A 26,761-nucleotide genomic window follows, 5' to 3' on the forward strand; every position below is an offset into this window, starting at 1 on the left:
GTGATATCTCACTGTGGTTTTGATTTGCATTTCTCTGATGATGAGCAATGCTGAAGTTTTAAGCAGTATGGTCTCTGTCAATGTATGATTTTTTTTTTTTCATCAGTAACCTGCAGTCCAGGGTGGGGTGGGGCAGTCAGGGAGGGAGTTCTAGACAGTCCAGTTTTTTAACAGCAAAAAGAATAACTTTCATATTGAATACTAGATGAAAAATTCCTTTGTTGTGTTTTTACTGTGACACTTCCAATACCATATACTACAAAAAAACTCCAACCTGGGGTTTTGCTGTTTAACCACTTCACTAGGTCCACAATAGGTCAGTTACCACAGAGCCTAGAATTCTGATAAGCCATACAGGAATAAGAAATCTGAGTGGCCCAAGACTTAGGGTTCATAAAATGAAGATGACTGCTGCTGATGGAGACATGTGCCTTGCTCTCAAAGAAGAATATAAGAAAAAGAATATTCAGAGAGGGAGTAGTGATGGAATATGTGGCTCTAGGACACTGTGTCAGCAACCTGGTTACAGGGAAACAAGTAGAAATGTAAGCTAACCATTTTTTTAAATTAATTAATTAATTCATTTATTCTTTTGCCTGCGTCGGGGTCTTAGTTGTGGCACGTGGGATCTTCGTTGCGGCATGTGGGATCTTTTTGTTGTGGTGCGGGGGCTTCTCTCTAGTTGTGGCACATGGGATCCAGAGCACGTGGGCGTTGTAGTTTGTGGCACGCAGGCTCTCTAGTTGAGGTACACGGGCTCAGCAGTCGTGGCATGTGGGCTTAGTTTACACAAAGCATGTGGGATCTTACTTCCCCGACCAGGGATTGAACTCGCATCCCCTGTAATGGAAGGCGGATTCTTAACCACTGGACCACCAGGGAAATCCCAAGAGAACCATCTTTTTTTTTTTTTTGAGAACCATCTTTAAATGAGGGAAATGGGTACTTGTCTTAGGCACTTGTATCAAAGAGATTATTGAATATTTTTTAAAAGAATTGTATCTGTCCAGCTCTTTTACAGTGTCTATATTCAAATTATCAGATCCCACTGATACAGGAGGGAAGGGGGTAGGGCACAACCCTTAAAGAATGACACAGCCATTGAGAAAAATTGGATACAACAAAAAGTGGTCTGAACAAATTAGGCCCAAGATGGCGGAAGTTTCGACTTCCAGCAGAACTTAAGCCTCATTATACGCTCAATGCAACACATCAGCACCTAAATGACACACCACAGGCACCATGATGGTTCCAAGGCTGATGATAAAAGGCCAAAAAGTGGGCAGTGGCCCAATTCCTGGAAATCCCCGCCCCTTCTCCAGAATAGTTGGAATACTCCTCCCACGCATTAGCCTGTGGAATTACAAAGCGCATAAAAACTAACCATCCCATATTTCAGGGCCGGTCTCACCTTCTGAGACAGGCTGCACTCTGTCTATGGAGTGTGTTTCTCTCTCAGTAAACCTGCTTTCACTTTGCTATGGCTCTCGCCCTTGAACTCTTTCCTGCACGAAGCGAAGGGCCCTCACTTGGCGGCCCACCCCAGCGGCTCACGTGAGACCTGAGACAGGACCATCCTCTCGTGCCCCGTTATCCTGCAAACTCTTTGCAAATGATACTAATAAATCCACTTCTTACCTATCAATCACTTTGCCTCTTGCTGAATTCCTTCTTCGCCAAGACATAAAGGACCTGAGCTTCAGTTAAGTCCTGACACCAGGCGAGTGATTTTAATTAAAAGACGGTGGGTGGGTTCGAGTCCCAGCCCATGGGTTCAAGTCCGAAACTGAGTTTTGGCTGGTTTCAAATCCCATCTGAGGCGTTCGGTTTCAGTTTCACCTTCACTCTGTTACACATTAAAATAGCTTTCTTTAATTAAGGGATAACATAAAATAAAACACATTCAGTGCACACATCAACGTACAGCTCAATCATTTTTACATATATGATATACGTGTACATATATGACACACACATGGACATAGATAAATTCATATCTCATAACTATGTAATCACAACCCAGATTAAGACAGATTTCTTGCATTCCCTAAAGTCCCCTCATTCTCCTTCTCAGCCTGGTACTACAAAGCATTTAAAAAGTAGCTGAATATAGGGACTTGCCTGGTGGTCCAGTGGTTAAGGCTCCACACTTCCACTGCAGGGGGTGTGGGTTCGATCCCTGGTTGGGGAACTAAGATCCCACGTGCTGTGCGGCACGGCCAAAAAATGGAAAAAAAAAAAGTAGATGAATTTAACAGAGAAGGTACTTTGAAGATTACTCACACTAATTGTACTAGGAATTGTATTTGGTTATGAGGAAGATACCCCACAAAGCAGTGCTTTAAACAAATTGGTGGTTTTCTTTTTTTTTTCTCTCATGTAAAAAAAGATGCAGATGGTAGGAAGGCTCCAGAGAGCCTAGCTTCCTTCTTTCTGTTCAGCTACCCTTGGCCTTGAGCTCTCCTCCCGGTTGTCAAATTAGAGCTCCTGACTTCACCCAGGTGTGGTGACCACACTCCCAGCAGGAAGAGGGCGAAGGTGATGAGCAAAAGGCACCTCCCGCTGAGTCAGCCCCCTTCACGGGCTTTCTCAGAGGCTCAACCAATGGACCTCTGATTAAACCTCACTGTTTAAACCTGTGTGGGAAACACAGGTCTGGGTGGCAAATCCAATATAAAATCCAATTTTAGGGGCTTCCTTGGTGGCGCAGTGGTTGAGAGTCCACCTGCCGATGCAGGAGACACGGGTTCGTGCCCCGGTCCGGGAGGATCCCACATGCCGCGGAGCGGCTGGGCCCGTGAGCCATGGCCGCTGAGCCTGCGCGTCCGGAGCCTGTGCTCCGCAACGGGAGAGGCCACAGCAGTGAGAGGCCCGCGTACCGCAAAAAAAAAAAAAAAAAAAAAAAAAAAAATCCAATTTTATTAGGAAGAAAGAAAGGGAGGATGGATATTGGTTAGTCAGTGAGCAGTCTCGGCCACACTGATGGTCTACAAACTGCTCCCGGGAATGACCCTTCTAGAAAATGCCACCTGGCTTGCAGTGGATGAATGCGATCTAAAGTCATCCCACAATGGGCAAAGAGGTTTAAAGTAAACACTCTTAGCCTCTCCGCCAGAGACATATTCAAACATTTGGGAAAGAAAAGGTCTGGTGAGGTGCTGCTTTAAAATACTTTGCCAAAAAGGCATAACTTTCACTATTCCTTTTTTTTTTTCTAGATTGAAGTATAGTTGATATACAATGTTGCGTTAGCTGCTTCTGTACAGCAAAGTGAATCTCACTATTCTTAAGGAAAATATGGGGGAAATCATCAGGGGTAAAATTTAGAGGATTTGTCCAAGACCGAACAAGTAACTAAAGTAATTTGTTAGTGCAGAGTACCTTCATTTATTAGGGCCCGCAAATGGAAATCTGACCATTTCCAAACTGTAATTTTGTTTATTTCTTTTTATTGGATATGTTTCCCTGTGCTATACAGTACGACCTTGTTGTTTTGTAACTCTGTTTATAATCATTAGGATTATGAGCTTTGATTTAAGCTAAGAATATCTTTTTTTGTCATTCTATTTATTTATTTATATTTTTTCTTCCAGTTTTATTGAGATATAATTGACACACAGCACTGTATAAGTTTAAGGTATATAGCATAATGACTTGACTTACATACATCATGAAATGATTACACAGTAATTTTAGTGAACGAACATCCATCTTCTATAAATACAAAATAAATAATAGAAATTTTTTTTCCCCTTGTGATGAGAACTCAGGATTTACTCTCTTAATTTGCCTGCCACATGGGTCTGTATTAAGCAATCTGGCAGGCAGTATTCTCATGTTTAGCTTCCCCTTCCAGATATTTTTTCCCTTCTCTGAAATCATAGTCCTTTATAGCATTATTTCAGATAGACAGAATTACTTTTGAACTCTTTTATTTATTTATTTATTTTTTGCGGTACGCGGGCCTCTCACTGTTGTGGCCTCTCCCGTTGCGGAGCACAGGCTCCGGACGCACAGGCTCAGCGGCCGTGGCTCACGGGCCCAGCCGCTCCGCGGCGTGTGGGATCTTCCCGGACTGGGGCACGAACCCGTGTCCCCTGCATCGGCAGGCGGACTCTCAACCACTGCGCCACAGGGGAGGCCCTGAACTCTTTTTCTTTTAACATAATTTTTTTCAAAGCTCTTACTGAGAGAGCCAACTTTTGGTTTGGCTCAACCCTCCTGAAAATAATAAAATTTAATATTCCACCTATAAATATCTACCGCACATGAAAATATTCACTATTCTAGGCCAGACTCAGGTAGGAAATATACAATTTGATTCTTAAAATATGGAAACCCTTGACAAAAATTTTAAAGGGTCATAAGAATATTTTTTTAAGAAACAACTGGAATGGGATTAAAGTCCACGGTTGCACAATCCCTTATCCACAGTCAAGGATTCTCCAAATCTTTGAAAACTGAAAGCTTCCTCAAAAGTTGTAGTATCTGTTTGGTGACAGAAGCTGACCTGATCTAATATAAGGCTTCTTACGGTCTGCCTTTACCTCATTTAGTGTGACTGATCACATATTTCATTACAATATATTATTTTATTTGATTATGGGGTGATTATGATAATGCATCTATTACTATTTTTTAATTATTTAAAAAATCTGAGTTCCAAAACAAATCTTGCTTCCCCACACAGTTCTGAGAGGTAGAGATCTTAAAAACTGCATTCCTAATTGGTTCACAATTTGATTTGTTTACAGATTCCTATTACTATCAAAGCTCATTCAAGGGATTACATATCATTGATTTGACCTACTTTTAAAGTCTAAGAACCTGCTGTTCTAAGTCTTGGAATCTGAGAAATTGAACACATTGTTTCTGCCCATGTGTGCATAGGATTTTGTTTGCTAACAACCAGTTAGTAAATTCAAAAACAATAACTGTTTTTATTCCAACTATATGAGTTAAGTTCTAGCTTTAATAATGCTTTGCCTCATTTGTTTAAAAAGAAGTGTTAATTGAGCTTCGTTCAACTGATATGAAATGTGAGGTTTTTTGAATAAAAAATACCAGAATTGGGGCTTCCCTGGTGGCGCAGTGGTTGAGAGTCCGCCTGCCGATGCAGGGGACACGGCTTCGTGTCCCGGTCCGGGAGGGTCCCACATGCCGCGGAGCGGCTGGGCCCGTGAGCCATGGCCACTGAGCCTGCGCGTCCGGAGCCTGTGCTCCGCAACGGGAGAGGCCACAACAGTGAGAGGCCCGCGTACCACCAAAAGAAAAAAAAAAAAAAAAAAAAATACCAGAATTGACACTGTTAAAGAGAAGCACAAAACTGAGGCACACCGTTGCCTTAATTCTTCCTTTTGGTTTTCCTAGTAATGTATATGGTCTTAGATATTTGTTTCTTGCTCATATTTCTTTATGAACATAGTCATAATCAATGTCTATAACAATGCAAATGAAGTGTGGATTTTTAAAAATATGATACCAGAACACCGCGATACAGCTATGTAAATTCAAAATTAGCGTGGAGGTTTTTTTGGTCACTTCACCACAGCTTCGCTGGATCTTACCCACACTGAAGCCTTCAAACTCTCAAATTCCAACATTTTACTCTCTAAATAAGATTCACTTTCTTCAATGTGGAACTCCTCTCTGTAACTTAAAAACTTCGGCAGGATGTCACTCCATTTCTGACCTCCTCCGATGTCATTTTCCCTTTCTCTCAACAAGCTGCAGGGCCATTGAGCTCATTTTACTTCCTGGAATACTCCAAGCTCCACTCTGCCTCAGAGCCTTTGCACACGCTGTAACCATTTCCGGGTCTGCTATTTCTCATGCATTTTTCTTCTCACCCTTTGGCTCCTTCTCTTCCTTCAAGTCTATCATCAACGCCATGTTCTTAGAAATAACTTTCCTTATCCTCTTATCTATGTCTTTCCCTCCCTGTTATTCTGGAAGACTGCACTCTGTTTATTTCTTAGTAGCAATTATAATTTGCAATTATGTATCTGTTTACTTGCTTGTTTCTTTGTGTTCCCACGAGACTGTGAGCTTCATGAAGGAGAGGAACTTCCTGCTTGTCCATTAATGTGTATGTAGCACCAAGCATCACGCCTGGCACACCCTAAGCTCTCAAGAACTATTTGAATAAACAACATGAGAATTATTTATCCTATGTCTTTCAGTGATAATTTTTCCAAAACATCTCACTCTACATTTGACTTTTACCAAAACAAAAGATGCTCAGATCACGTGTATAATGAATATTGTCTCAAAAACTCTGAAGAAAATTCGGCCTTTCGGAAGTGCATAACTTGAAATATGTGTATTGTGGAAAATGCATAGAATATTCTATGGACATGCACATCCATATACTTATATATAGATGTACATATATACTTACATTTACATGTATAACTGTATGTATATATACATATATGAATCTCATGCATATGTAAGGGTGGGGGAAGGGATGGGAGAGAAAAGGACAGGGCTGGGGAGGTGGATAGACAAAATAGTATGTAGTGAAAATGGCCCCTAGCAATTTTTTTTTCTGTTGGAAGGACAACTGCGTAGAAATTTCTCAAGAATTGTAATCTACTCTCTTCACTAGATGACTTCTTAAGGATGTTTTCCTGACTGATCACATAAATGTCGTTGAAATCGACTCTCATCAGGTAACTACTGATGAGATTACAGAATAAAACGTTCGAAAAATGTCCTGGTTTAGACAATAAATTGTATAGTCACCCTAGCTATTGCTCTCTAAGAATGTTACCTATTTTTTTTAACATCTTTATTGGAGTATAATTGCTTTACAATGGTGTGTTAGTTTCTGCTTTATAACAAAGTGAATCAGTTATACATATACATATGTTCCCATATCTCTTCCCTCTTGCATCTCCCTCCCTCCCACCCTCCCTATCCCACCCCTCTAGGTGGTCACAAAGCACCGAGCTGATCTCCCTGTGCTATGCGGCTGCTTCCCACTAGCCATCTATTTTACGTTTGGTAGTGTGTATATGTCCATGCCATTCTCTCACTTTGTCACAGCTTACCGTTCCCCCTCCCCATATCCTCAAGTCCATGCTCTAGTAGGTCTGTGTCTTTATTCCCATCTTGCCCCTAGGTTCTTCATGACTTTTTTTTTTTTTCCCTTAGATTCCATATATATGTGTTAGCATACAGTATTTGTTTTTCTCTTTCTGACTTACTTCACTCTGTATGACAGACTCTAGGTCCATCCACCTCACTACAAATAACTCAATTTCGTTTCCTTTGATGGCTGAGTAATATTCCATTGTATATATGTGCCACATCTTCTTTATCCATTCATCTGTTGATGGACACTTAGGTTGCTTCCACGTCCTGGCTATTGTAAATAGAGCTGCAATGAACATTTTGGTACATGACTCTTTTTGAATTATGGTTTTCTCAGGGTATATGCCCAGTAGTGGGATTGCTGGGTCGTATGGTAGAAAAATGGAGCTGGAGGAATCAGTCTCCCTGACTTCAGACTATACTACGAAGCTACAGTAATCAAGACAGTATGGTACTGGCACAAAAGCAGAAATATAGCTCAATAAAACAGGATAGAAAGCCCAGAGATAAGCCCACGCACATATGGTCACCTTACCTTTGTTAAAGGAGGCAAGAATATACAGTGGAGAAAAGACAGCCTCTTCAATAAGTGGTGCTGGGAAAACTGGACAGGTACATGTAAAAGTATGAAATTAGAACACTCCCTAACACCATACACAAAAATAAACTCAAAATGGATTAAAGACCTGAATGTAAGGCCAGAAACTATCAAACTCTTAGAGGAAAACATAGGCAGAACACTCTATGACATAAATCACAGCAAGATCCTTTTTGACCCACCTCCTAGAGAAATGGAAATAAAAACAAAAACAAACAAATGGGACCTAATGAAAGTTCAAAGCTTTTGCACAGCAAAGGAAACCATAAACAAGATCAAAAGACAACCCTCAGAATGGGAGATAATATTTGCAAATGAAGCAACTGACAAAGGATTAATTTCCAAAATATACAAACAGCTCATGCAGCTCAATATCAAAAACACAAACAAACAGCCCAATCCAAAAATGGGCAGAAGATCTAAATAGACATTTCTCCAAAGAAGATACACAGATTGCCAACAAACACATGAAAGAATGCTCAACATCATTAATCATTAGAGAAATGCAAATCAAAACTACAATGAGATATCATGTCACACCAGTCAGAATGGGCATCATCAGAAAATCTACAAGCAACAAATGCTGGAGAGGGTGTGGAGAAAACGGAACCCTCTTGCACTGTTGGTGGGAATGTAAACTGATACAGCCACTATGGAGAACAGTATGGACGTTCCTTAAAAAACTACAAATAGAAGAATGTTACCTATTAAATGCCAGGCGAGAATAGGGATACCAGACCGAGCGTGCATGCGTGTGCGTGTGTGTGTGGGGGGGGTCGGGGGAGGGATAAGTAGAATGCAGGCACTTGCCCACTCCTTTCTTCAGCCAATTTCTTTAAACCCGGTTCTACCCTTGGCTCACTAGAAATTTAGCTGGCAAAGAATTTTATACCGAATGTGTTCAATTAACACGTGTATGCAGTATTTGACATATTTCCATATTTGCTGACTTTTGTGGCTTTACATTTGCAATCAATCATAGCCTAACGTTCATCTAACGTTAATCCTTTTTTAAAGTTTTCAACTTCGTTTTTATTTAAAAGCCCTGTTGCAACCACCAAATACCTGACTCAGCTCGCTGCTAGACACAGAGCGTCAAATTTCCCAGCCCACTTAATTTGAAAGCCTGCCAAGATAGGTGAAAGGCCTTATAAATATGTAAAACAGGAAGTTCAAATTACAGTCAAGTAAATCTCTAGTGATTGATGTTCGTTTCAAAACAGTTTTTTAAAAGAACTAATGAAAAGCAGCACATTTCTAAGACACCCCCCACCCCCACCCTCGCCCCAGACCCCCAAGGCTTCACCGGAGTTCAGCCTGGACAATGTACTTTTAGTACTGTATTTATTTTGGATTTTTACCACTTCCTGGAGGCCTGGAGGAGCCACAGTGGGAGGATCCAAAAAAACTCAGTACCACAGCCATTTTGTTTGTAAGGCAGACTGGTAGAATTCTATCAGCCGGCAGACGTTTCTGAAACAATTTTTAAGAAGGAAAAAAAAAAAAGTGTGCCTATTGTTTGTAATGTAGCCGCTAAAAAGTGTTATTTTATTTTTATTTTCTTTACAAATGGAAGTTGTTGTGGCTAAGCAGTTCTATTTTTTTTTTTTTTTTTCCCAAGGAGTTAAAGCTGCAGACGACATGAATTTTGTGCAAGGCTTCTTTGGGTACCTTCAGGACGTCCAATGGGAAAAAAAAATGTTTGATGGGAATCATTTTTCACTGGCCACATTGGTATCCAAATTAGACATCGATGTCGGTGAATGACCATCTGCTTAAGAAAAGCATGCTATTCCCTAAAAACCCACATGCAAGAAATAAGAGCGTTGCCGGTCGTCAAAGGGACATTTTCCTGAGCTCACGGGCGGTCGTGGGCGCTATTGTTTTGCAGTGTCACTTCATAGCGAGCTCAGACTTTGTCATTTGGGGGGCTGTGTGTTTAAAAGCCCAGTGTAAAATGGCACTCACACTGCATTTTTTTCCGAGCTGCAGGAGGCGGGAGGAGAGGGGGACACTGGCCTCCCAGCCAATCAGGGCCTGCCTGCTTGCCATCGCAAAGTTGTTAACCCCAGAGTCTTCTAAGGCTGCCTCGGCCTCCTCTGCTTTTAATCTTCCGCGGATATTTCTCCGATTTCTCCCAAACGCCCACAGATCCTTGAGAAGCCACCGCGAGCAGCCACCGATCAGGGAAGAAAGTATGACTTTTCATTTACCCAATATTGTGAAGATGTTGGAAGATCCGTGTGCCGCCTGGAGGCTGTTGTTTCTAGGGACACAAGTGTCCAGCCTATATTGTTACAATTCTTTTTCCAGAACTGGCTTCTTCTTCGCCTCCGCTGATGGTAAGTTTGTAATTTTAAACATTTATGTCATTACATCTTTGAACGAGCCGCCAGCTAAGAAGGATTTTCATTGTGTTTCTTCTAACAAAACCAATCTTTGTATTTTTCTTTAGCTTTGATCTCTGCACATTTCCAGCTAATCTTGTCTGGCTAATTTTTACCAGAAGAAAAAAAAAATTAGTGTTTTTTTTTTTTTTTAACCCCATGACTAAAGCTAAATATTTATGATATAAATTATACTTTAATTACTGTGAGCTAAGGGAAACTCAGCTATTTCAAGATGGACTTGTTTTGTGCCAGCATGTTGGTAACGCCAAATATGTGCATATCCTCCTTATAAAAATGATGTATTACCTAATTTGTCCAGGACTAAATGATTAGCAGGCGAACTATGGATGTAGTTTGGTTTGAAACAGGCCTATTGTGGTTTTCCTGATGGATTACTTGGATACAAACTACAGAAAAGCTGCCCTTGGTATAATGAAGGTGGAGATTGACATAACCGGGTTTATATTAAGTTATGGCTGTTACTAAATAGTGGATCTTTTATTTGCTGATCAGATCTAAACTTGTGTTCCATGATAGTAATTCTCTGAGGCTCCTCATTAGATAATCTTTGCAGATCTATCTTGTTTTTTCTCCAAAAATGTATATTTGGGAGACATTTTGTAATTTGGGGCATTTTTCTAATTTTTTTTTTCCTCTTTTTGCACACGGTGGGCGATCTTTTTTGTTTTGCATGGATCTGTGCTGGTGGCGCTGTATAGCTCTCAACAATTTACGTCAGTTTCACTAAAAGAAAAAAGGAGGAAAAAAAAAAGAGGTGGGGCAAGATTTGATCTATTATCCTCTCCCTTTATTTCCTAAAAGAAAGTTCAATTTGGTCAGAGGAAATTATTCAGTTGTGTTAGTTTAACGTTTTCTGTGAACTGTGAAGGGTGAGAACAGACACGTCGTCACAGCCCGTCCGGGGAGCAGCAGGGCCGAGCATGCAGTTTGCAGTTGTGTTTTTTCTGATCTGATTATCTCTAGATCAGAAAATTTTCGATAGTAAGCTGTCAGCTTACCCTCTCTTTCCTCAGTAACATTTTGCATTTTCCTTCTATTACGATATCATCCATTGCTAATGTCTTCAATTGAACAAAACGTTTTGCGTTTTAGCTCACTGAACGTTGTAAAAGTTGAATTTCATTTTGAACCTAGGAATTTCTTAAATAACTATTCTAAGTTTCTCCTGGGAATTTTCTAGGAGTTTGACATATAAGAATGCCTACATTGTTGTTTGTTTTATTTTGAAGTGATACTTCAGTTGGATTTATGTACATCCTTGCTTTAAAAAGAGCAAATATTTTGGAATAGGATAATTTTTTTAAGAATATGGATACAACTGCTTTTAACTTTAAAAATATTGGTGTTTGTATATCTAAATGCAGGGTAAATCTTTTCCATCTTTGTTCTTATTGGGAGTTATCTGATTAGAGAATATGGGATTTAGGCCCAAAGCCTCCCAAGAACAAAAATGTATATTATGATATGACATAGTTCTTACTGGTCTCTGTGAACATTTCAGTTGTTTATGAAGATAGTAAGTATGTCCTTAATTGAAAAAGAAAGTGGGAGAAATCAGTCATTGTACCTAAAAACACATCATTTTGCCAAATAAAACAAACAAAAAAACTGAAATAGTATCCTAAACCACCTTTTCATATGATTGTAGAGATGATTTCTTGAGTAAAAATTTCTGGAGTTATTATTAAGTGTTGTTATTCACTTTGAAATATGTAAATGCTCATTTCACTAATCATTAAAATTTTGAAGTAAAAGAATGTGTGAAAATGAGTAGGAATAGTATTTCCAATTCCTGTGTCCTTATAATTTATTTATCTGTGTAGGACCCTTTCCTTGAACTTCAAAAATATTTATATATGATGCCTATATTTTGTTTATACTCTGCTATAAAAATTTGAAAATGTTCACTGTAACATTTTATCTCTTCAAAAAATTTAAATGCCGCCATCAAGACTGGTTTTGACGTTATAGATTATTTATAGAATGGAATACTGCAGGTGTAAATATATTATCTAACCCCCTGATTTTGCTGGAGTTTAGTTCCCCGAAGTTAATCTACTGAATAAAATATACTGCCCAATATGTTTATTGCTAAAATATTCTCTTATTCAGCTGGTGACGTTTTTCATTTTAATTTGTGAAAACTAAAAATGTTTATATAATGTAGCCCCTCTTTTTAAAAACAGACTGATGCTGTGAAGTCCATATGTAGCTATGCAATGTTCTTTGTTCTCCTATATCATTGACTATTACATCATTGATTATGAGTAACCATTATAGTTACATCTTCACTTTTTAAAATCACCCATAGATATTTATGTTAAAGATATTCTTCTATCTGTGACTCTTACATCACTAAATAAGGAGGTTTAAATCTATGAGGCAAAAACAACTCATTGTTTTATATTATTCTCCATTTTTAAATCCACCTTGGGCTTCATTTTAGCTCTTCATTCTTTGGACGTTAATTTTTTTTTTTTTTTTTTATTGACAACGTTTTGTAGGCATTTAGTTTGAGTTTGGTGAGATTATGATTAGAATGATTATAATAAACTATGTTTTATCAGAAAAAAATCTTTATTTATTAAATTTGGTGTACAGGGAACTAACTCAGTTTTTCATAGTAACAGTTGCTAGATCATGAACAATAAAGAATTATTTTTTTAATCTTGAAATGTCATTTCAGTCAACAATTACACACTTATTTTTTCTTGCACACCTTTTTATCAGAGATAGTAGCAAGTAGCAAAATTGACTATGTTAAAATATCGTTATCATTTTTTTCACCCTGCCCATCCCTCTGAGGGAGGGGGAGGGGTCAATGAGTAGTGAAATGGCCAAAAAACAGTTTGCAGAAAGAAGAAATAAATAATGCCAAAGACACGGAAAATCTGTAAATCAAATTCCAAACAATAAACCTCAGAAATACGAACTTGAAATTATGAGCTTGGTCAATAATGGAAATAAACTGAAAATTTTATTAAGACTTCATTTAGTGAACCAACATAATTTCCTAATTTATTAATTTGTATGCATTAGTATTGCTAAAGATTGGGGAAATTTTCAGGTTAGCAAACCTATTAGGAAAGATGAAGTAACAAAGGGAAGAAACATGTGCAGTGATATCAAGATGACATCATAAAATGCTGAAAATATCAATTAGCCAGAACCAATCTAATACACCTTGGAATAAACTTTTTTAAAAGAAGGAAAGATAGCTAAAAATTTTGCCCTCTGAAAACCAAGTTCAATAGAGACCTGAAACTGTATATATTTCTAATTCCACCCTCTTTTTGTGCGTACTTACCTGTGCTATTTCTTGGACATATCATTACATGTTTTGCAAAGGAAGAGACGGGGAAAGAAAATAAGAGACCAAATGGGTGTTTGTGTTATGACTTTGTTTTTTATCTTTCCCAAAAGATTCTCAAATGGAGACTCTGAAGGGAAAGTAAAGCAAAGATAATGATTTCTTGAAGAAAAAGATGAAAGGAGTATCCTTTATACTTGATTTATTCAGCATTTTTTTCTTTTGGGGGTATGTTTGTTCTAGTTTTTCTTCCTATTATGTGCTATGATGCTAAAGGGCTGAGATACAATATTAAGACAAAGAGGCAAGGATCCCTGCTCTCAGGGAGTTTACAGTCCAATGTGGTTCAACATTTTAAAGATACTTAAATCTAAGATCTTGGATGTGGGAGGTTCCCATCTGAGAATAAAGGCAAAGTAAGATTTCTGGGGTAAAAACTTAAAAAAAATTTTTTTAATCTATTTATATAGGATTTAACAAGTGTCCTTCTGTCCTTCTACTAAAGGACCATTATTTGGGACACAGTGAGGGGAAGATAGCCCTCAGATTTTAGATATAGCCCAAACAGATGCTATATAAATAGCTGGTTAGCTAATGCAAATTCCTATTGCAAAGTGAGAAATAAAATATTAACTTATTCGCTTGAGAAGAAAGGAGACGGGGATCACTCTGGTTGTAGGAATTTTGGATGTGTCCTTGTGAGGTCCGTTTAATGAAAACTTTTTTTTTTAACGTGGTGAAGCCTCATTTTGTACATTTTGCTCTCCTTGTCATGAAATAAATGTCAATGTCAATAAAAATGGTGAGATGAAGCAGGGAAATACAATTATAGTGTTGAAGGATTACATCAGAATTAAGATATTTATTTTTATTTTGAAACCTGAAAATTTTAATGATATTTATGTAACAGAAATTTTTATAATAACCTTTTGTATTTTAATTTATGAAGGTAATATGATTAGACATTTAGCTAATCGGTAATTAGTTAAGTACATCAGATATGGAGCAGGAAAGTCAGACTGCTGTTATATATAGATGAATTGGAAGGGAAGGAACTCTTCATTAAATCTCTATGTGTGGTTTAAGATCACCTCCAGAATAAAGTCACCAAATTAGTTTGTCACACAGCCAATTAAGATACTAAATGTATTATATCATATAGTTTGCTTTTGTACTAACGTAGGATCCTACTGATAATGGTGTGAAAAAATGAGGAGATTTATTATTTCAACTAAATTAATAATCAGGAGGCAAGCCAGTTCTAGGTTGGGTTCAATAGCTCAACAATGTTATCAAGTTCCTTGGTAGGTTCTATTCTTTTACATTGCCGTAATGTCAGCAGTGTCTTTCCTCATAGTCACAAGATGGCTGCTGCAGCTCCAAGCATCATATCCTGATATTACAATTTCCAGAGGGAGGAGAGTTTCTCTTATGTATCTTTTTAGAAGGGAAGAAATTCTTTCCCAGAGGCCCACAGCACACTGCTTCTTACAGTTCTTTGGCCAGGTTTGTAGGAAATGCTCATACCTAAACCCTTCACTGACCGGGAGATTGAAGTTACCTTAATCGGTTTAGCTAGGGAGGATCTTTTGGAAAGGTGAACACCTGCTGAGTAGCCAGTGCTCAATGTGGCTAGCTCCCATTTGTTTTGTATAAACTTTAATGGCTTTGTAAAAACATTCTTCAACGATAAAACATGAATATCTGTTTTCATAGAGAGCAGACTGCTCATGGATGCAGCTAATTTAGAAAAAAATAAACATTTAATTAGAGCTTACTATGTCCCAGCCTCTAGGTTAAATGCTACCTTTATTAAAGATCTCCTTAAATCCTCACACAAACTTTGGGGATAGGATAATTATTATACCCATTTCACAAATGAGGAAACGGAGGCTTAGAGAGGTTTGGCCCAGGTTACACAGTAAGTGAAAAAGGTGGAGTTTGAACCTGGAAAGTCTGAAATCATAGCCTGTATAACTACCTATTCTTCTATACTGTCACACTGGATATTTGTGAATTTATGTTCTGTAAATTGGCATATTTTAAATGCACTGTATGATACTCCTGTTTAAATGAATCCTCTAGTGACTAATTTTATAAATCTAATAATCTTTTCTTAAGATGAGTAGTGCTTACCTAATTTATCAGTTGTACATATCTGAATTTTTGTATTGAATTTGCAGAAGGCACATGTACTGCATCTCATCTCTTCAGGAACATCTCTGAAATTCTTTTAGAAGTTGCATTTCTATAGGGAAAAAAAGATCAGAGAGTAGAGAGTCAGTGAGGCTTTGTTGAAGAGGGTAAATTCATGATTCATAGCACTAGGTTGAAAGAGAATACTGGCTCCTATTTCACAACTTACAAGGTCAATTTTATGTACAAAATGTTTCCATCTTTGGGATGTATGGAAGTTTTCCCCTTGGGGGATTCAGTGTACCTCAAACTTGAGTGTGCACCGGAATCACCTAAAACACAGGTGTCTGGGCCCACACCTGGGGTTCCTGGATCAGTGGGTCTGGGGCGGGGCCTGAGAAGCTGCCAGCCCCCAGGTGCTGCCGATGCTTTCAGTCCAGAGACCACCCTTTGAGACGCTGCTCTAGAGGATCAGATCGTACCTGCCATGGTAAATATTCTGGCTTGAAATATGCCAAACTGTAAAGGATGTCATTTCATAAATGGCGAATATATGAATAAATACATATGCAGGATGAATAGGTGGTCAGGATATCCTGCTTGAGAGCTGAGCGATGACTTGAAGGAGGATTCCTCTTATCCTCAGCATGAACAACACATTTGAGACTTATTTTTCCATCAATTCATATATGTGTGTGTTTTTAACTTCAAAAAAAATTAGTCCATAATTTACCAATTATTTTTAAAACCAAGTAAAAATAGAACTTAGTTGTACTCGGTAGCAAGTTACATCTGAAAAAGACTTGTGTATCTGTGGCATTTTGATGGTTTTTCTCAAGATTTTATCCCACCAGCCACTAAAGCCCCACTTTCATTAAAAGGACACAGTTTTGATGAGACTGAGAAAGAGAGGCCGTCATGCCAATGACCTATATTTAGCTCTGAAACTCAGGCCGCTGCCCCAATGCACTGGAAACCCTCCATCCTCCCAAGACAGAGGTCACAACCTCCAGCTGAAAAACACTCTCACGTGCCAAGGAGCCAAGAGGGCCTTTCCAAGAGTGTAATTGCTTCACTGCTTTGAGACATAAGAAACAAGTTAGGGACTTCCCTGGTGGTCCAGTGTTTAAGAATCCACCTGCTAATGCAGGGGACATGGGTTCGATCCCTGGTCCAGGAAGATCCCACATGCTGCGGAGCAACTAAGCCCGTGCGCCACAACTACTGAGCCTGCGTGCTCTAACTACTGAAGCCCACACGCCTAGAACCCGTGCTCCGCAAGGAGAGAAGCCACCGCAATGAGAAGCCCGCGCACCACAACACAGCCAAAAATAAATAAGTAAATAAATAAATTTAAAAAAAAGAAATAATTTAGTTCTGAAGGCTTTTGCTCATTTTTCATTAAAGTCCAAGAAACAAACCTCCCACATAAATGAGTAAAAAACAGTCAGCCAATTCAATGTCCTTAACATTTCCAGTAGCCTGTGTAAGTGTTGAGTTATCCTTGTATCCACTGGAGGCCTTGGCAAGAAGCTGGGATGAAGTACCCCGAGGAGGCAGCTTTGTACTGGTTTTGTCCAGTATCAAAAAGCGTCACTTAGCACCTGTGTAATAACAGACGCACATCATTTAAAATGGCCAGGACTGCCAGAACTGTGCTGTCCAGGATAGTGGCCACTAGCCACACGTGGCTGTATGTAAATTTAAATTTGAAGTAATTAAAATTAAACATTCAGTAGCTACACCTGGCTGGTGGTTATTGGACAACAGGTTTGTGGAATGTTTCTGTCTTAGTCGTTCAAGTTGCCGTCACAGAATATCATAAACTGGGTAGCTTATAAATGACCGAAATTTATTTCTCACAGTTCTGGAAGCTAGGAAGTCCAAGATCAAGGTGCCAGCAGATTCTGTGTCTGGTGAGGGTCCACTTCCTGGTTCATAGATGTGTCCTCGCACGGCAGAAGGGGAGAAGGAGCTCTCTGGGGTCTCTTTTACAAGGGCACCGATCCCATTCATGAAGGCTCCACCCTCGTGACCTAATCACCTCCCAAAGGCCCCACCTCCAAATGCCATCACATCGGGGGCTAGGACTTCAATATATGAATTGGAGGGTGGGGGAGGACATAAACGTTCAGTCTGCAGCAACGTCCATAGTTGTGGAAAGTTCTCTTGGAACTTCAGACCACGGTAGGCAAACAATGTAGACCAGTGGTTCTCAACTCTGTCTGCACTTAGAATCAACAAGAAACTCAAAAATAAAATGCCTGCACCCCATCCTCAGAGGTTCTAGCTGATCTGGGTGGAATCTGGGCGTAAGTATTTTGCAAAAGCTGTCCACGTGATTCTATCGATATTACATAGCCAGGGTTGAGAATTGCTGAGCGACACTACGGAAGAGAGCCACTAAACCAAAAATTGGGGTGGTCAGTAGATAGTGTTGCTACTTCTCATCTCAATCTTTCAAAAGCTACAATCCATCTTCTAGGAAGTGAGGAAGGTTCAAACTGAAAGAATAATTGGACAGTCCAACCAGTTCTGTTAACATATTCTGATTGCCTAATGAGCAACTTTAGTTGGAAGAAAAATGGATCAACTGCTAGTCTTCAGTTACAAGTTACTTGATGCTCTCAAGAGTGAGTCTTGTATATTGAAAGACTATAGATAGTCTTGTATATTGAAGGACTTTTGGTCTCACTTATATAAACACCTCCCAACTTTTTATATACATTTATACATTTACTACATCTGATTGCCTACTTTGGTACTTTAGCAGACATTTTTAAGTTAAGAAAGTCTTACCTGTCTCATAAATTGAACTTCTAAATATGTTGATTCTTAAGTTCTCTTTAATGTTTATACTTCATATAACTTAGTAGGAGTTCTACTTAAATGTGTAATAAGCTAACCTCTTACTCCATTAGGTCAAATGTTCTGAAACAGAAAAATTACATAGACTAAGAAAACATTTCTGTACTTATCCTAAATCTTTCTGAAGTTGAAAGATTCTTACCTACTAAGAAAAGAGTTATCCTACCAAACAATTTGTGGTGTTGCCTTCTCAAGTTTATTTTTTGTCTGCCTTCTCAGCTAATTGAAGTTTCTCGATGAGCAGAGATTTTGATTAGAACACAATTAGATCCTTGTCTGAGACACTGATGTGACACAATGAGCCTTATTTATGTTCACTGTATCAAAAAAAACAAAAAACTATTCTCAAAGTCTACTTCCCTGAGATATTGAGTCATATCTTTACCTTTTTTTTCAAGTCATGTCAGAATCGTTGGTCCCCGTACAAGTGGCTACATCAACTGACAAATATTTGAATTTCGCATTTCTTAATCTTTTAGAATATATAACTGTCCCTTAGAGACCTTTGAACTTGGCAGGCTTCTACATTCTTTGTTTTTTTTTTTTTTTTTTTTTTTAGTTCTCTTAATAATTTTATCTTCTGTAGATACAAATAAACATGTTTCAGATTTAAGGATTTCAGTTTCCCCCACCACATAAGAACACTCCCCATGGGGACAATCTTGTTTTACTTCCCATCAGCCAAAAATGGAATTTGATAATAGACGTAGCTCAGTAGAAAAGGCAGACGTTACTTATAACTATTCAATTACAATTATGAGAAAACTTAAGAGCTGGCTACTTATACCCATTCCTGTGAAAAATAACAATCATCACAATAATAGAAATAATAGCTACCATTTATTGAGTTTTACTGTGTTTCAGGCACTGTGCTAAGGGCTTAAAGTGAATTATGCTGTGTAACCCTTAAAGCCCTGTGAATACTACCGTCCCCCCAATTTCCAGAGAAGAAGAAAATGGAGGCTTAGAGAAGTACTGTCTCAAGAGCCACAGAATTAGGGAACAGCGGAGCCAAGGTTGCAAGGCAGGCAGTCTGCCTTGGAACCCCTGCTCTTAATCACTGCTACAAGCTACAAGCACTCAAAGAACTCAAATAGAAGTCCCTCCCGTCCCAGGTTATCTTCATAAAGTAGTATGAAAAAGTGGAAGATGTAAATGAAAAAGGCCAAAAAAACCTCCGGTTATCCTATTATGGGGGGAAAACACAAAAACCCTATACTAGTTGATGTTACTTTCCTTTCTTTTTTTTTTTTTTTTTTTTTTGCGGTACGCGGACCTCTCACTGTTGTGGTCTCTCCCGCTGTGGAGCACAGGCTCCGGACGCGCAGGCTCAGCGGCCATGGCTCACGGGCCCAGCCGCTCCGCGGCATGTGGGATCTTCCCGGACCGGGGCACAAACCCGTGTCCCCTGCATTGGCAGGCGGATTCTCAACCACTGCGCCACCAGGGAAGCCCCCTTGATGTTACTTTTCTTAGTCAAGAAAACAATGCCATAGCATACAGCTCAGAGTAAGTCATATAATAAAAATACCAAGAAACAAAATAAATAAAAATGTACATATAGCATCATTAGGCTCACTTTAGTCTAAACAAATATAGAATATTCAAGAATTCTTGCAGGCTCCTACATTCTTTCACATTCTGTCTTGTAGGCAATCAACTCTTGCAGATATTAACAGATTTAACTGACACTGAGTCTCTCTCATGGCTTTCATCTGACTATATGGTCACAATTTCCAAGGCGATTCTATTGACAAGGTTTTTTTTAACTTCCAGATAGCTGACCGGAAGTCTCTCCATACACATTTCTGTTGAAGACATTATGAGAACACTTTAAATACACAGCTTTGACCAATCTGAGTTCCTCGGTCTGCCCTTTACGACGTGTGTAACCTTTGGCCAGTTACTCAACTGTGCAGAACCCCAGTTTTCTCTTCTATGAATCGAAGTGATATTACTTACTCACCTGGCTGCTGTGAGATTACAGTGGGGTTCATGCATGTAAAGCGCCTAGAATGGTGCCTGACATGACATAAGCACTCAGTGTGCGCTTTAAGTTCACTTTTTCACAGTCACTCCTGATTTTAGGGATCAAAATCAGTCTTACTTGGTGTGATGGGAATTAAAAAGACCACTCTATTCAGGTGTAAGGTTGTTGCAATATTAGAGAGGCTCCCTTTGTCCTCCCCCAGGTCCTCTACAAAAAGTCAGTGAATCAGCTATCCTCTCCAAGAATTAAGATTCCTTTGCTAACTGCTCTTCACTCATTAAATAAATCCTTATTGAGCTTCCACTACATTAAAACAACAACTATATGGTGCAGGGCCTTAAAGGATTAAAGGGAGAACAGAAGAGAAAGATTTGGGAATTGGGGTAAACCTCGTGGAGCAGGTACTTTTGACCAGAACCTTGGAAGGTGGATAGGCTTTCAACATGTAGAAATTGAGAGAAGACATGCGGGTAAAGAAAGCGTGAGTGAGCATAGGCAAGGAGGAGAGAAAACACTGTGGCACTTGGGAATACCAGCTAGAAGTCCAGTGTGGGTAGACAGTAAGCTGTAATGCTTGGGGGCTAGAGACTGGGGGGAGATAGACCCATGATGGTAGCTGGGAAACAGCACAGGGAGGACTTGGGAACCTGGATGTTGGTCATTGCCCATCAAACATCAGTTCAAGTGCTTGTAACTGGCCAGAAAATGGTGATGGGTTAAATAGGGAGGAACTACTTCTTTGATATATAAACCTGTTTACGCATTAGGCTGGTAGAGGAAAACTCCAGTGGTCTGGATCTCCGGCCAGATAAGTTTTGGTGGGAAAAGTAAAGAGAAGTAAAATAGGTTGAAAGTTTGGGACAATTTTCAGTTAAGTGTGAACACTGGGCAGCAGGGGGCAGCAGGGGGCAGCACTGAAGAATTGAAAGAATGCATAAGGGATTTATTTGCTTTTGTTTACTATTTCTTGGCAATTATGAGTTTGTATCTATAAGGCTACTTGTATTGATAATAACTGAGTATTCTTTTTCCCTAAATGAATAGAAATGTAAAGAGAAAAGAAGAAAAATAACAGGCTAGCTGATGGCAGAATGACATTACTCTTCATTTGAGACCATAAAAATAGACGGTTGTCTATGTATTATTTCCTTTCAAATGTATGGGAACTCAAATTTCGTATAAAATTTAAAAGTATACATTTCAATTGGAAACACATCTTTATTTGACTCTTTAAGATTTTGTGCTTTTTTGGAAGCACACTTGTTCAGCCACACTATGTTAAAGGAACTAGTGAAACGGGGAAATCTTGAAAATAAAATTTGAGTTAAACAATGAATAGAAATTTTAAGTACACATTCTATTTGACATACCAAATATATGGAATTTCAAATTTTGGTTTTTATGATTATGAAATTTTATTTTAAAACTTTATTCTTTAGATCTAAAATTCAAGATTAGCTACACTAAATTTCATAAGATTTTTCTGGCGTAATTCACCTCTTACTAAACTTTTTAAAAGTTTGGATGGTTAGTGATGTTAAGAGTGGAATATTGGAAATTTCCAGGTAGTTTCTTTTTAGCTCTGGAATTTACCATTGCAAATGCTACATTACACCCAACAGAGAAACTCTCTCTGTCTCTCTCTCTCAAGTGTGTGAGGAAGGTGGTATCACACTGCTTCACACACTTGGGGAGGAACTTTCTTCTCTCTGTTCCTTCGTGATTCTCTCATTGTCTATCATAGATGTTTAGGAGGTCGTGATCCCTGTGTGGGTTCCTCATGTACTGCTCTTTGCTCCCTCGTTTCACCTTTGCTGTAGGTGCTTCTTTCCATGTACTGCCATAACACCATTGTCACTTTAATAGATACATAAATTACTTACTTTACAAGGTTGTGTTAATTTCTGCTGTACAGCAGTGATTCAGATATATATATATATGTGTATATATATATATACACATATATATATAAATTCTTTTAAAAATATTCTTTCCATTATGGTTTATCATAGGATATTGGGTATAGTTCTCTGTGCTATATAGTATGTGGTGTTGTTTATCCATTCTGTATATAATAGCTTACGTCTGCTCACCCCAACCTCACTCCATCCCTCTCCCGACCCCCTCTCCTTTGGCAATCACACGTCTGTTCTCTATGTCTGTGAGTCTGTTTGTTTCGAAGATAGGTTCATTGGTGTCATATTTCAGATTCCACATATAAGTGATATCTTATGGTATTTGTCTTCTCTTTCTGATTTACTTCACTTGGTATGATAATCTCTAGTTGCATCCATGTTGCTGCAAATGGCATTATTTTGTTCTTTTTTATGGCTGAGTAGTATTCCACTGTATATATGTACCATATCTTCTTTATCCATTCATCTGTCCATGGACATTTAGGTTGTTTCCATGTCTTGGCTATTGTAAATAATGCTGCTATGAACATAGGGGTGCATGTATCTTTTTGAATTAGAGTTTTGTCTGGATATATGCCCAGGAGTGGGATTGCTGGGTCGCATGGCAGTTCTATTTTTAGTTTTTCAAGGAACCTTCATACTGTTCTCCATAGTGGCTGTATCAATTTACATTCCCACCAACAGCATAAGAGGGTTCCCTTTTCTCCACACCCTCTCCAGCATTTGTTATTTGTAGAGTTTTTCATGATGAATAGTCACATAAATTGATGGTTGACTATTCCATGATGGTTGAATATTGATTTCCAACTTCATTATGGAAAATCTGAAATGATGAATAAACTTTCGGTTTAAGACAGTTAACCTGAAAAATTAGTTCTTAAATATCATGAAAAGAGATGAAAATAAACCAGTTTGTAAAGTAAATTTATGAAACATTTCCAGTATATTTTATTTCAATCATTTGTAAATCTGAAAATATAAAGATATAAAATTATTTTAAATGTTCCTTTCAAACCAGGGTATTCCAGAATATTCACACAGGACATACCCTGTTTGTTTTTACACAAATTAAGTTCATTAAGGACAATGCCATCTTTTTCTTTGTATCTCCCATGGTTCGTAATACAATGCTTGCACAGAGATGGAGCCCCGTAAATGAAACAATGTTAGGAAAACTTATTAAAGTATATAAAACGTAACCTAGTTTTTTGATGTAAGATTTAAACGTACTCTTCATACTTTCATCATACTTTTCAAATTGTTATTGGTTACATTGTTACTATTATTGTTGTTATTGTTGCTGTTTGGTATTGTTTTCTCAGTGCTTGAACAATAATATTGTGTTAGTTACTTTCTTTATTACATAGAAATTCCCTGCACTTTTCCAGTGGTAATATCAGACTAACTGCAGACGTTTTATTACCAGACTTAATTATTTTGACCATTTCTGCTTCAGCTTTTGTTTCGAAGTTTGTATCTTTCTTTCCATATTAATTCTGAATATTTATTTTCCAGTTTTAATGATATATTTGTAAGCTACATGGATTTCTCAGACCACATTTGACCACACTTATGGCAAGACTACTTCTACTAAGCATTCTTTAAGAACTTTTTGTTTAATCATCAAGTGTTACTAATTACCAACTAACACAGTATAACATCTTGACTCACTCATTGAAATTACTCTCCCTAAGGCATATCTTCTAGGACTTTATTAGCTCTCATAACCTTCATAAGGGCCTTCTATACTATGTAAACATAGAGTCAGGAAATGCTGAAGGCATAGTTTCCATGGAAATCACATATCTCAAATTTAATTTTCTTTTCCTAGCGTTTTACATTTAGAAAATTTCATGTATCCCCATTTTTTTCGACCAACTACAGCAATGGGGAGATAATCATAAAATTTGAGTTGGAAGCATCGGAAGGGATCAGTAAGTCTTAGGCCTTTTTTTCGAAGTCGAAGATACTGAGGTCCAGGGAAATTAAGATCAAGATCACACAGCTAGTTGGTGGCAAAGCCGGGATTGGAACCTACATCTTTTTCTTTTTTTTTTTTGCGGTACGCGGGCCTCTCACTGTTGTGGCCTCTCCCGTTGCGGAGCACGGGCTCCGGAGGCACAGGCTCAGCCGTCATGGCTCACGGGCCCAGCCGCTCCGCAGCACGTGGGATCTTCCCGGACCGGGCCACGAACCCATGTCCTCTGCATCGGCAGGCGGACTCTCAACCACTGCGCCACCAGGGAAGCCCCTGGAACCTACATCTTTTAAAGTAAAATGCTAATAAATATTTAATACAGATGAGATAGCCTAGTGTGAATTATTTTTTAATTCATTGATGACTCAATTATAAAAATGTAACATGGCTTAAAAAGCTCTTTGCTTTTAAAAACTAGTCCTAAAAACTCACGTAATGGAGACAATATTATTATAAAATTAGACTATTTCCTGTATACTTAAAATTGTTTTTTTTTTATTCCCATGGGGAATTAAGAAAGACCATTATATAGAATTTGTTAAAAATTAATGCTGAAGAATCATTGTTTCTCAAGGAGAGCATGAAAGTTTATTCAAAAAAGGCACAGGTTATGGAACAACCCAAGAAAATAAAGGCAAAGAGAATTCTCTTAAGGTGGAAGGAGGGCAGGGGCTTCCCTGGTGGCGCAGTGGTTGAGAGTCCGCCTGCCAATGCAGGGGACGCGGGTTTGTGCCCCGGTCGGGGGAGATCCCACATGCCGCGCAGCGGCTGGGCCTGTGAGCCATGGCCGCTGAGCCTGCGCGTCCGGAGCCTGTGCTCCGCAACAGGAGAGGCCACAACAGTGAGAGGCCCGCGTACCGCCAAAAAAAAAAAAAAAAAAAAAAAAGAACATGGAAGGAGGGTAACGAGATGCTGGAGGAACACGCAATAGTGTCCCCTACAAGCCTGATGTGAAAAAGTGTGTGTGTGCATGCACGCGCACACAGGCACTGGTATTTTTGTGAAGGGAATGAGAAAGGATGGGGTTTGGAAAATTATTCAAGAGGGAACACTTTTTTATTTAGATAGCATTTCTTTTTTTTAAGGTTTGGGTTTTGAATGTTTTTGTTCAAGAGAAAGGAGGACTAAACAGCTAGTGTAAACCCAGTGTAGCGTTTATGTTGAAATGAAAGTAATTTGGACCTGGGTCACCCTACCCGAGCAACCAATTTTCCACCCTCCACTGGAAACTATTTCTTAGTCTATAAGAAAAATACTCAGGTTTTTTTGTGAAATAATATCCAACATTTATTGGAATCTTACTATCACGACAGGAACTGAAGCCATTGTAAGATTTTGTAAGGATTAAATGAGATCGTGCAAATGAAGCACACGGGCCAAAGTAAGAACTCAGTAACTTTGTTTATGTGGCTTATTTGTCTATTCCAAACAATACTTGGAAGTATGCATTATCTCTGTGTAGTGTAGAAGTTAAGAATTTTATACAGGTTCACAGAGCTAGAAAAGAGCAGAGTTGAGATTCACACCCAAATCGTGTCTGACTCTGGAGCCAGCACTTTTAACCACTATATTACAATCTTTTAACAATTGTTCTTAAATCTCCTCCGTATCGTCATCTGCCAGAAACCTTGAATGCTGCTTTAAAGGTAAATTAGTGAACAAAGTCAAGAAAACATTTTTATTTTCTGTTCTAAATGTGGGTTTAGATAAGGAGAAATTTGAGAAAACTATAAAAAATTATAACCATAAAAAATATAATACAGGTACATTTTTTATCTCAAAATAATTCAAACTTATCATAGATTTCCTAAATTTTTATCTTGCGCTAGACACTCTCTCTAGAATAACTGAAAAAATATGGCAAGATAAATTAAAAGTGGTGAAAGAAAGACTATTGAAAAATAAATAAAGTGGGTGAATTTTGGTGTTGTCTTGAAGATTTCCTATTTAAGAAAATGTCTAAAGGGCCCTAGACTAGCGATAAAATCTTCTGTGATCAACTGGACGATTTGAACAGCTGACAGATGTTCTGTTTCAATGTGTTATTTGGGGGCAAATATACCTATGCCCTTCCTAACCAACTATGGTGAAATGGAAATTAAATAACATATTCTTCCTTATTATATGGCATTTTGCAATTGTCAAAGATTTTTCACAATACTATCTCTTTTTTTTTTAAACATCTTTATTGGAGTATAATTGCTTTACAATGGTGTGTTAGTTTCTGCTTTATAACAAAGTGAATCAGCTATACATATACATATATCCCCATATCTCTTCCCTCTTGCGTCTCCCTCCCTCCCACCCTCCCTATCCCACCCCTCCAGGCGGTCACAAAGCATGGAGCTGATCTCCCTGTGCTATGCAGCTGCTTCCCACTAGCTATCGGTTTTACATTTGGTAGTGTATATATGTCCATGCCACTCTCTCACTTTGTCCCAGCTTACCCTTCCCCC

The 26,761-nt window shown here is 38.6% G+C and overlaps 1 protein-coding gene across 1 annotated transcript in view; it reads left to right on the top strand.

The window, feature by feature from the left end:
• Positions 1 to 9,770: 9,770 nt before the first annotated feature.
• The window catches only part of EPC1 (enhancer of polycomb homolog 1), a 93,852-nt gene continuing 76,861 nt past the window's right edge, over positions 9,771 to 26,761 (top strand). The window contains exon 1 of the mRNA XM_060006338.1: positions 9,771 to 10,038. Coding sequence (XP_059862321.1) covers positions 10,036 to 10,038 — 3 coding nt within the window. The 5' untranslated portion in view covers positions 9,771 to 10,035. The remainder of the gene's footprint in view (positions 10,039 to 26,761) is intronic.

The sequence above is a fragment of the Delphinus delphis genome, chromosome 2 (genome assembly GCF_949987515.2).
Source record: "Delphinus delphis chromosome 2, mDelDel1.2, whole genome shotgun sequence".
NCBI lineage: Eukaryota > Metazoa > Chordata > Mammalia > Artiodactyla > Delphinidae > Delphinus > Delphinus delphis.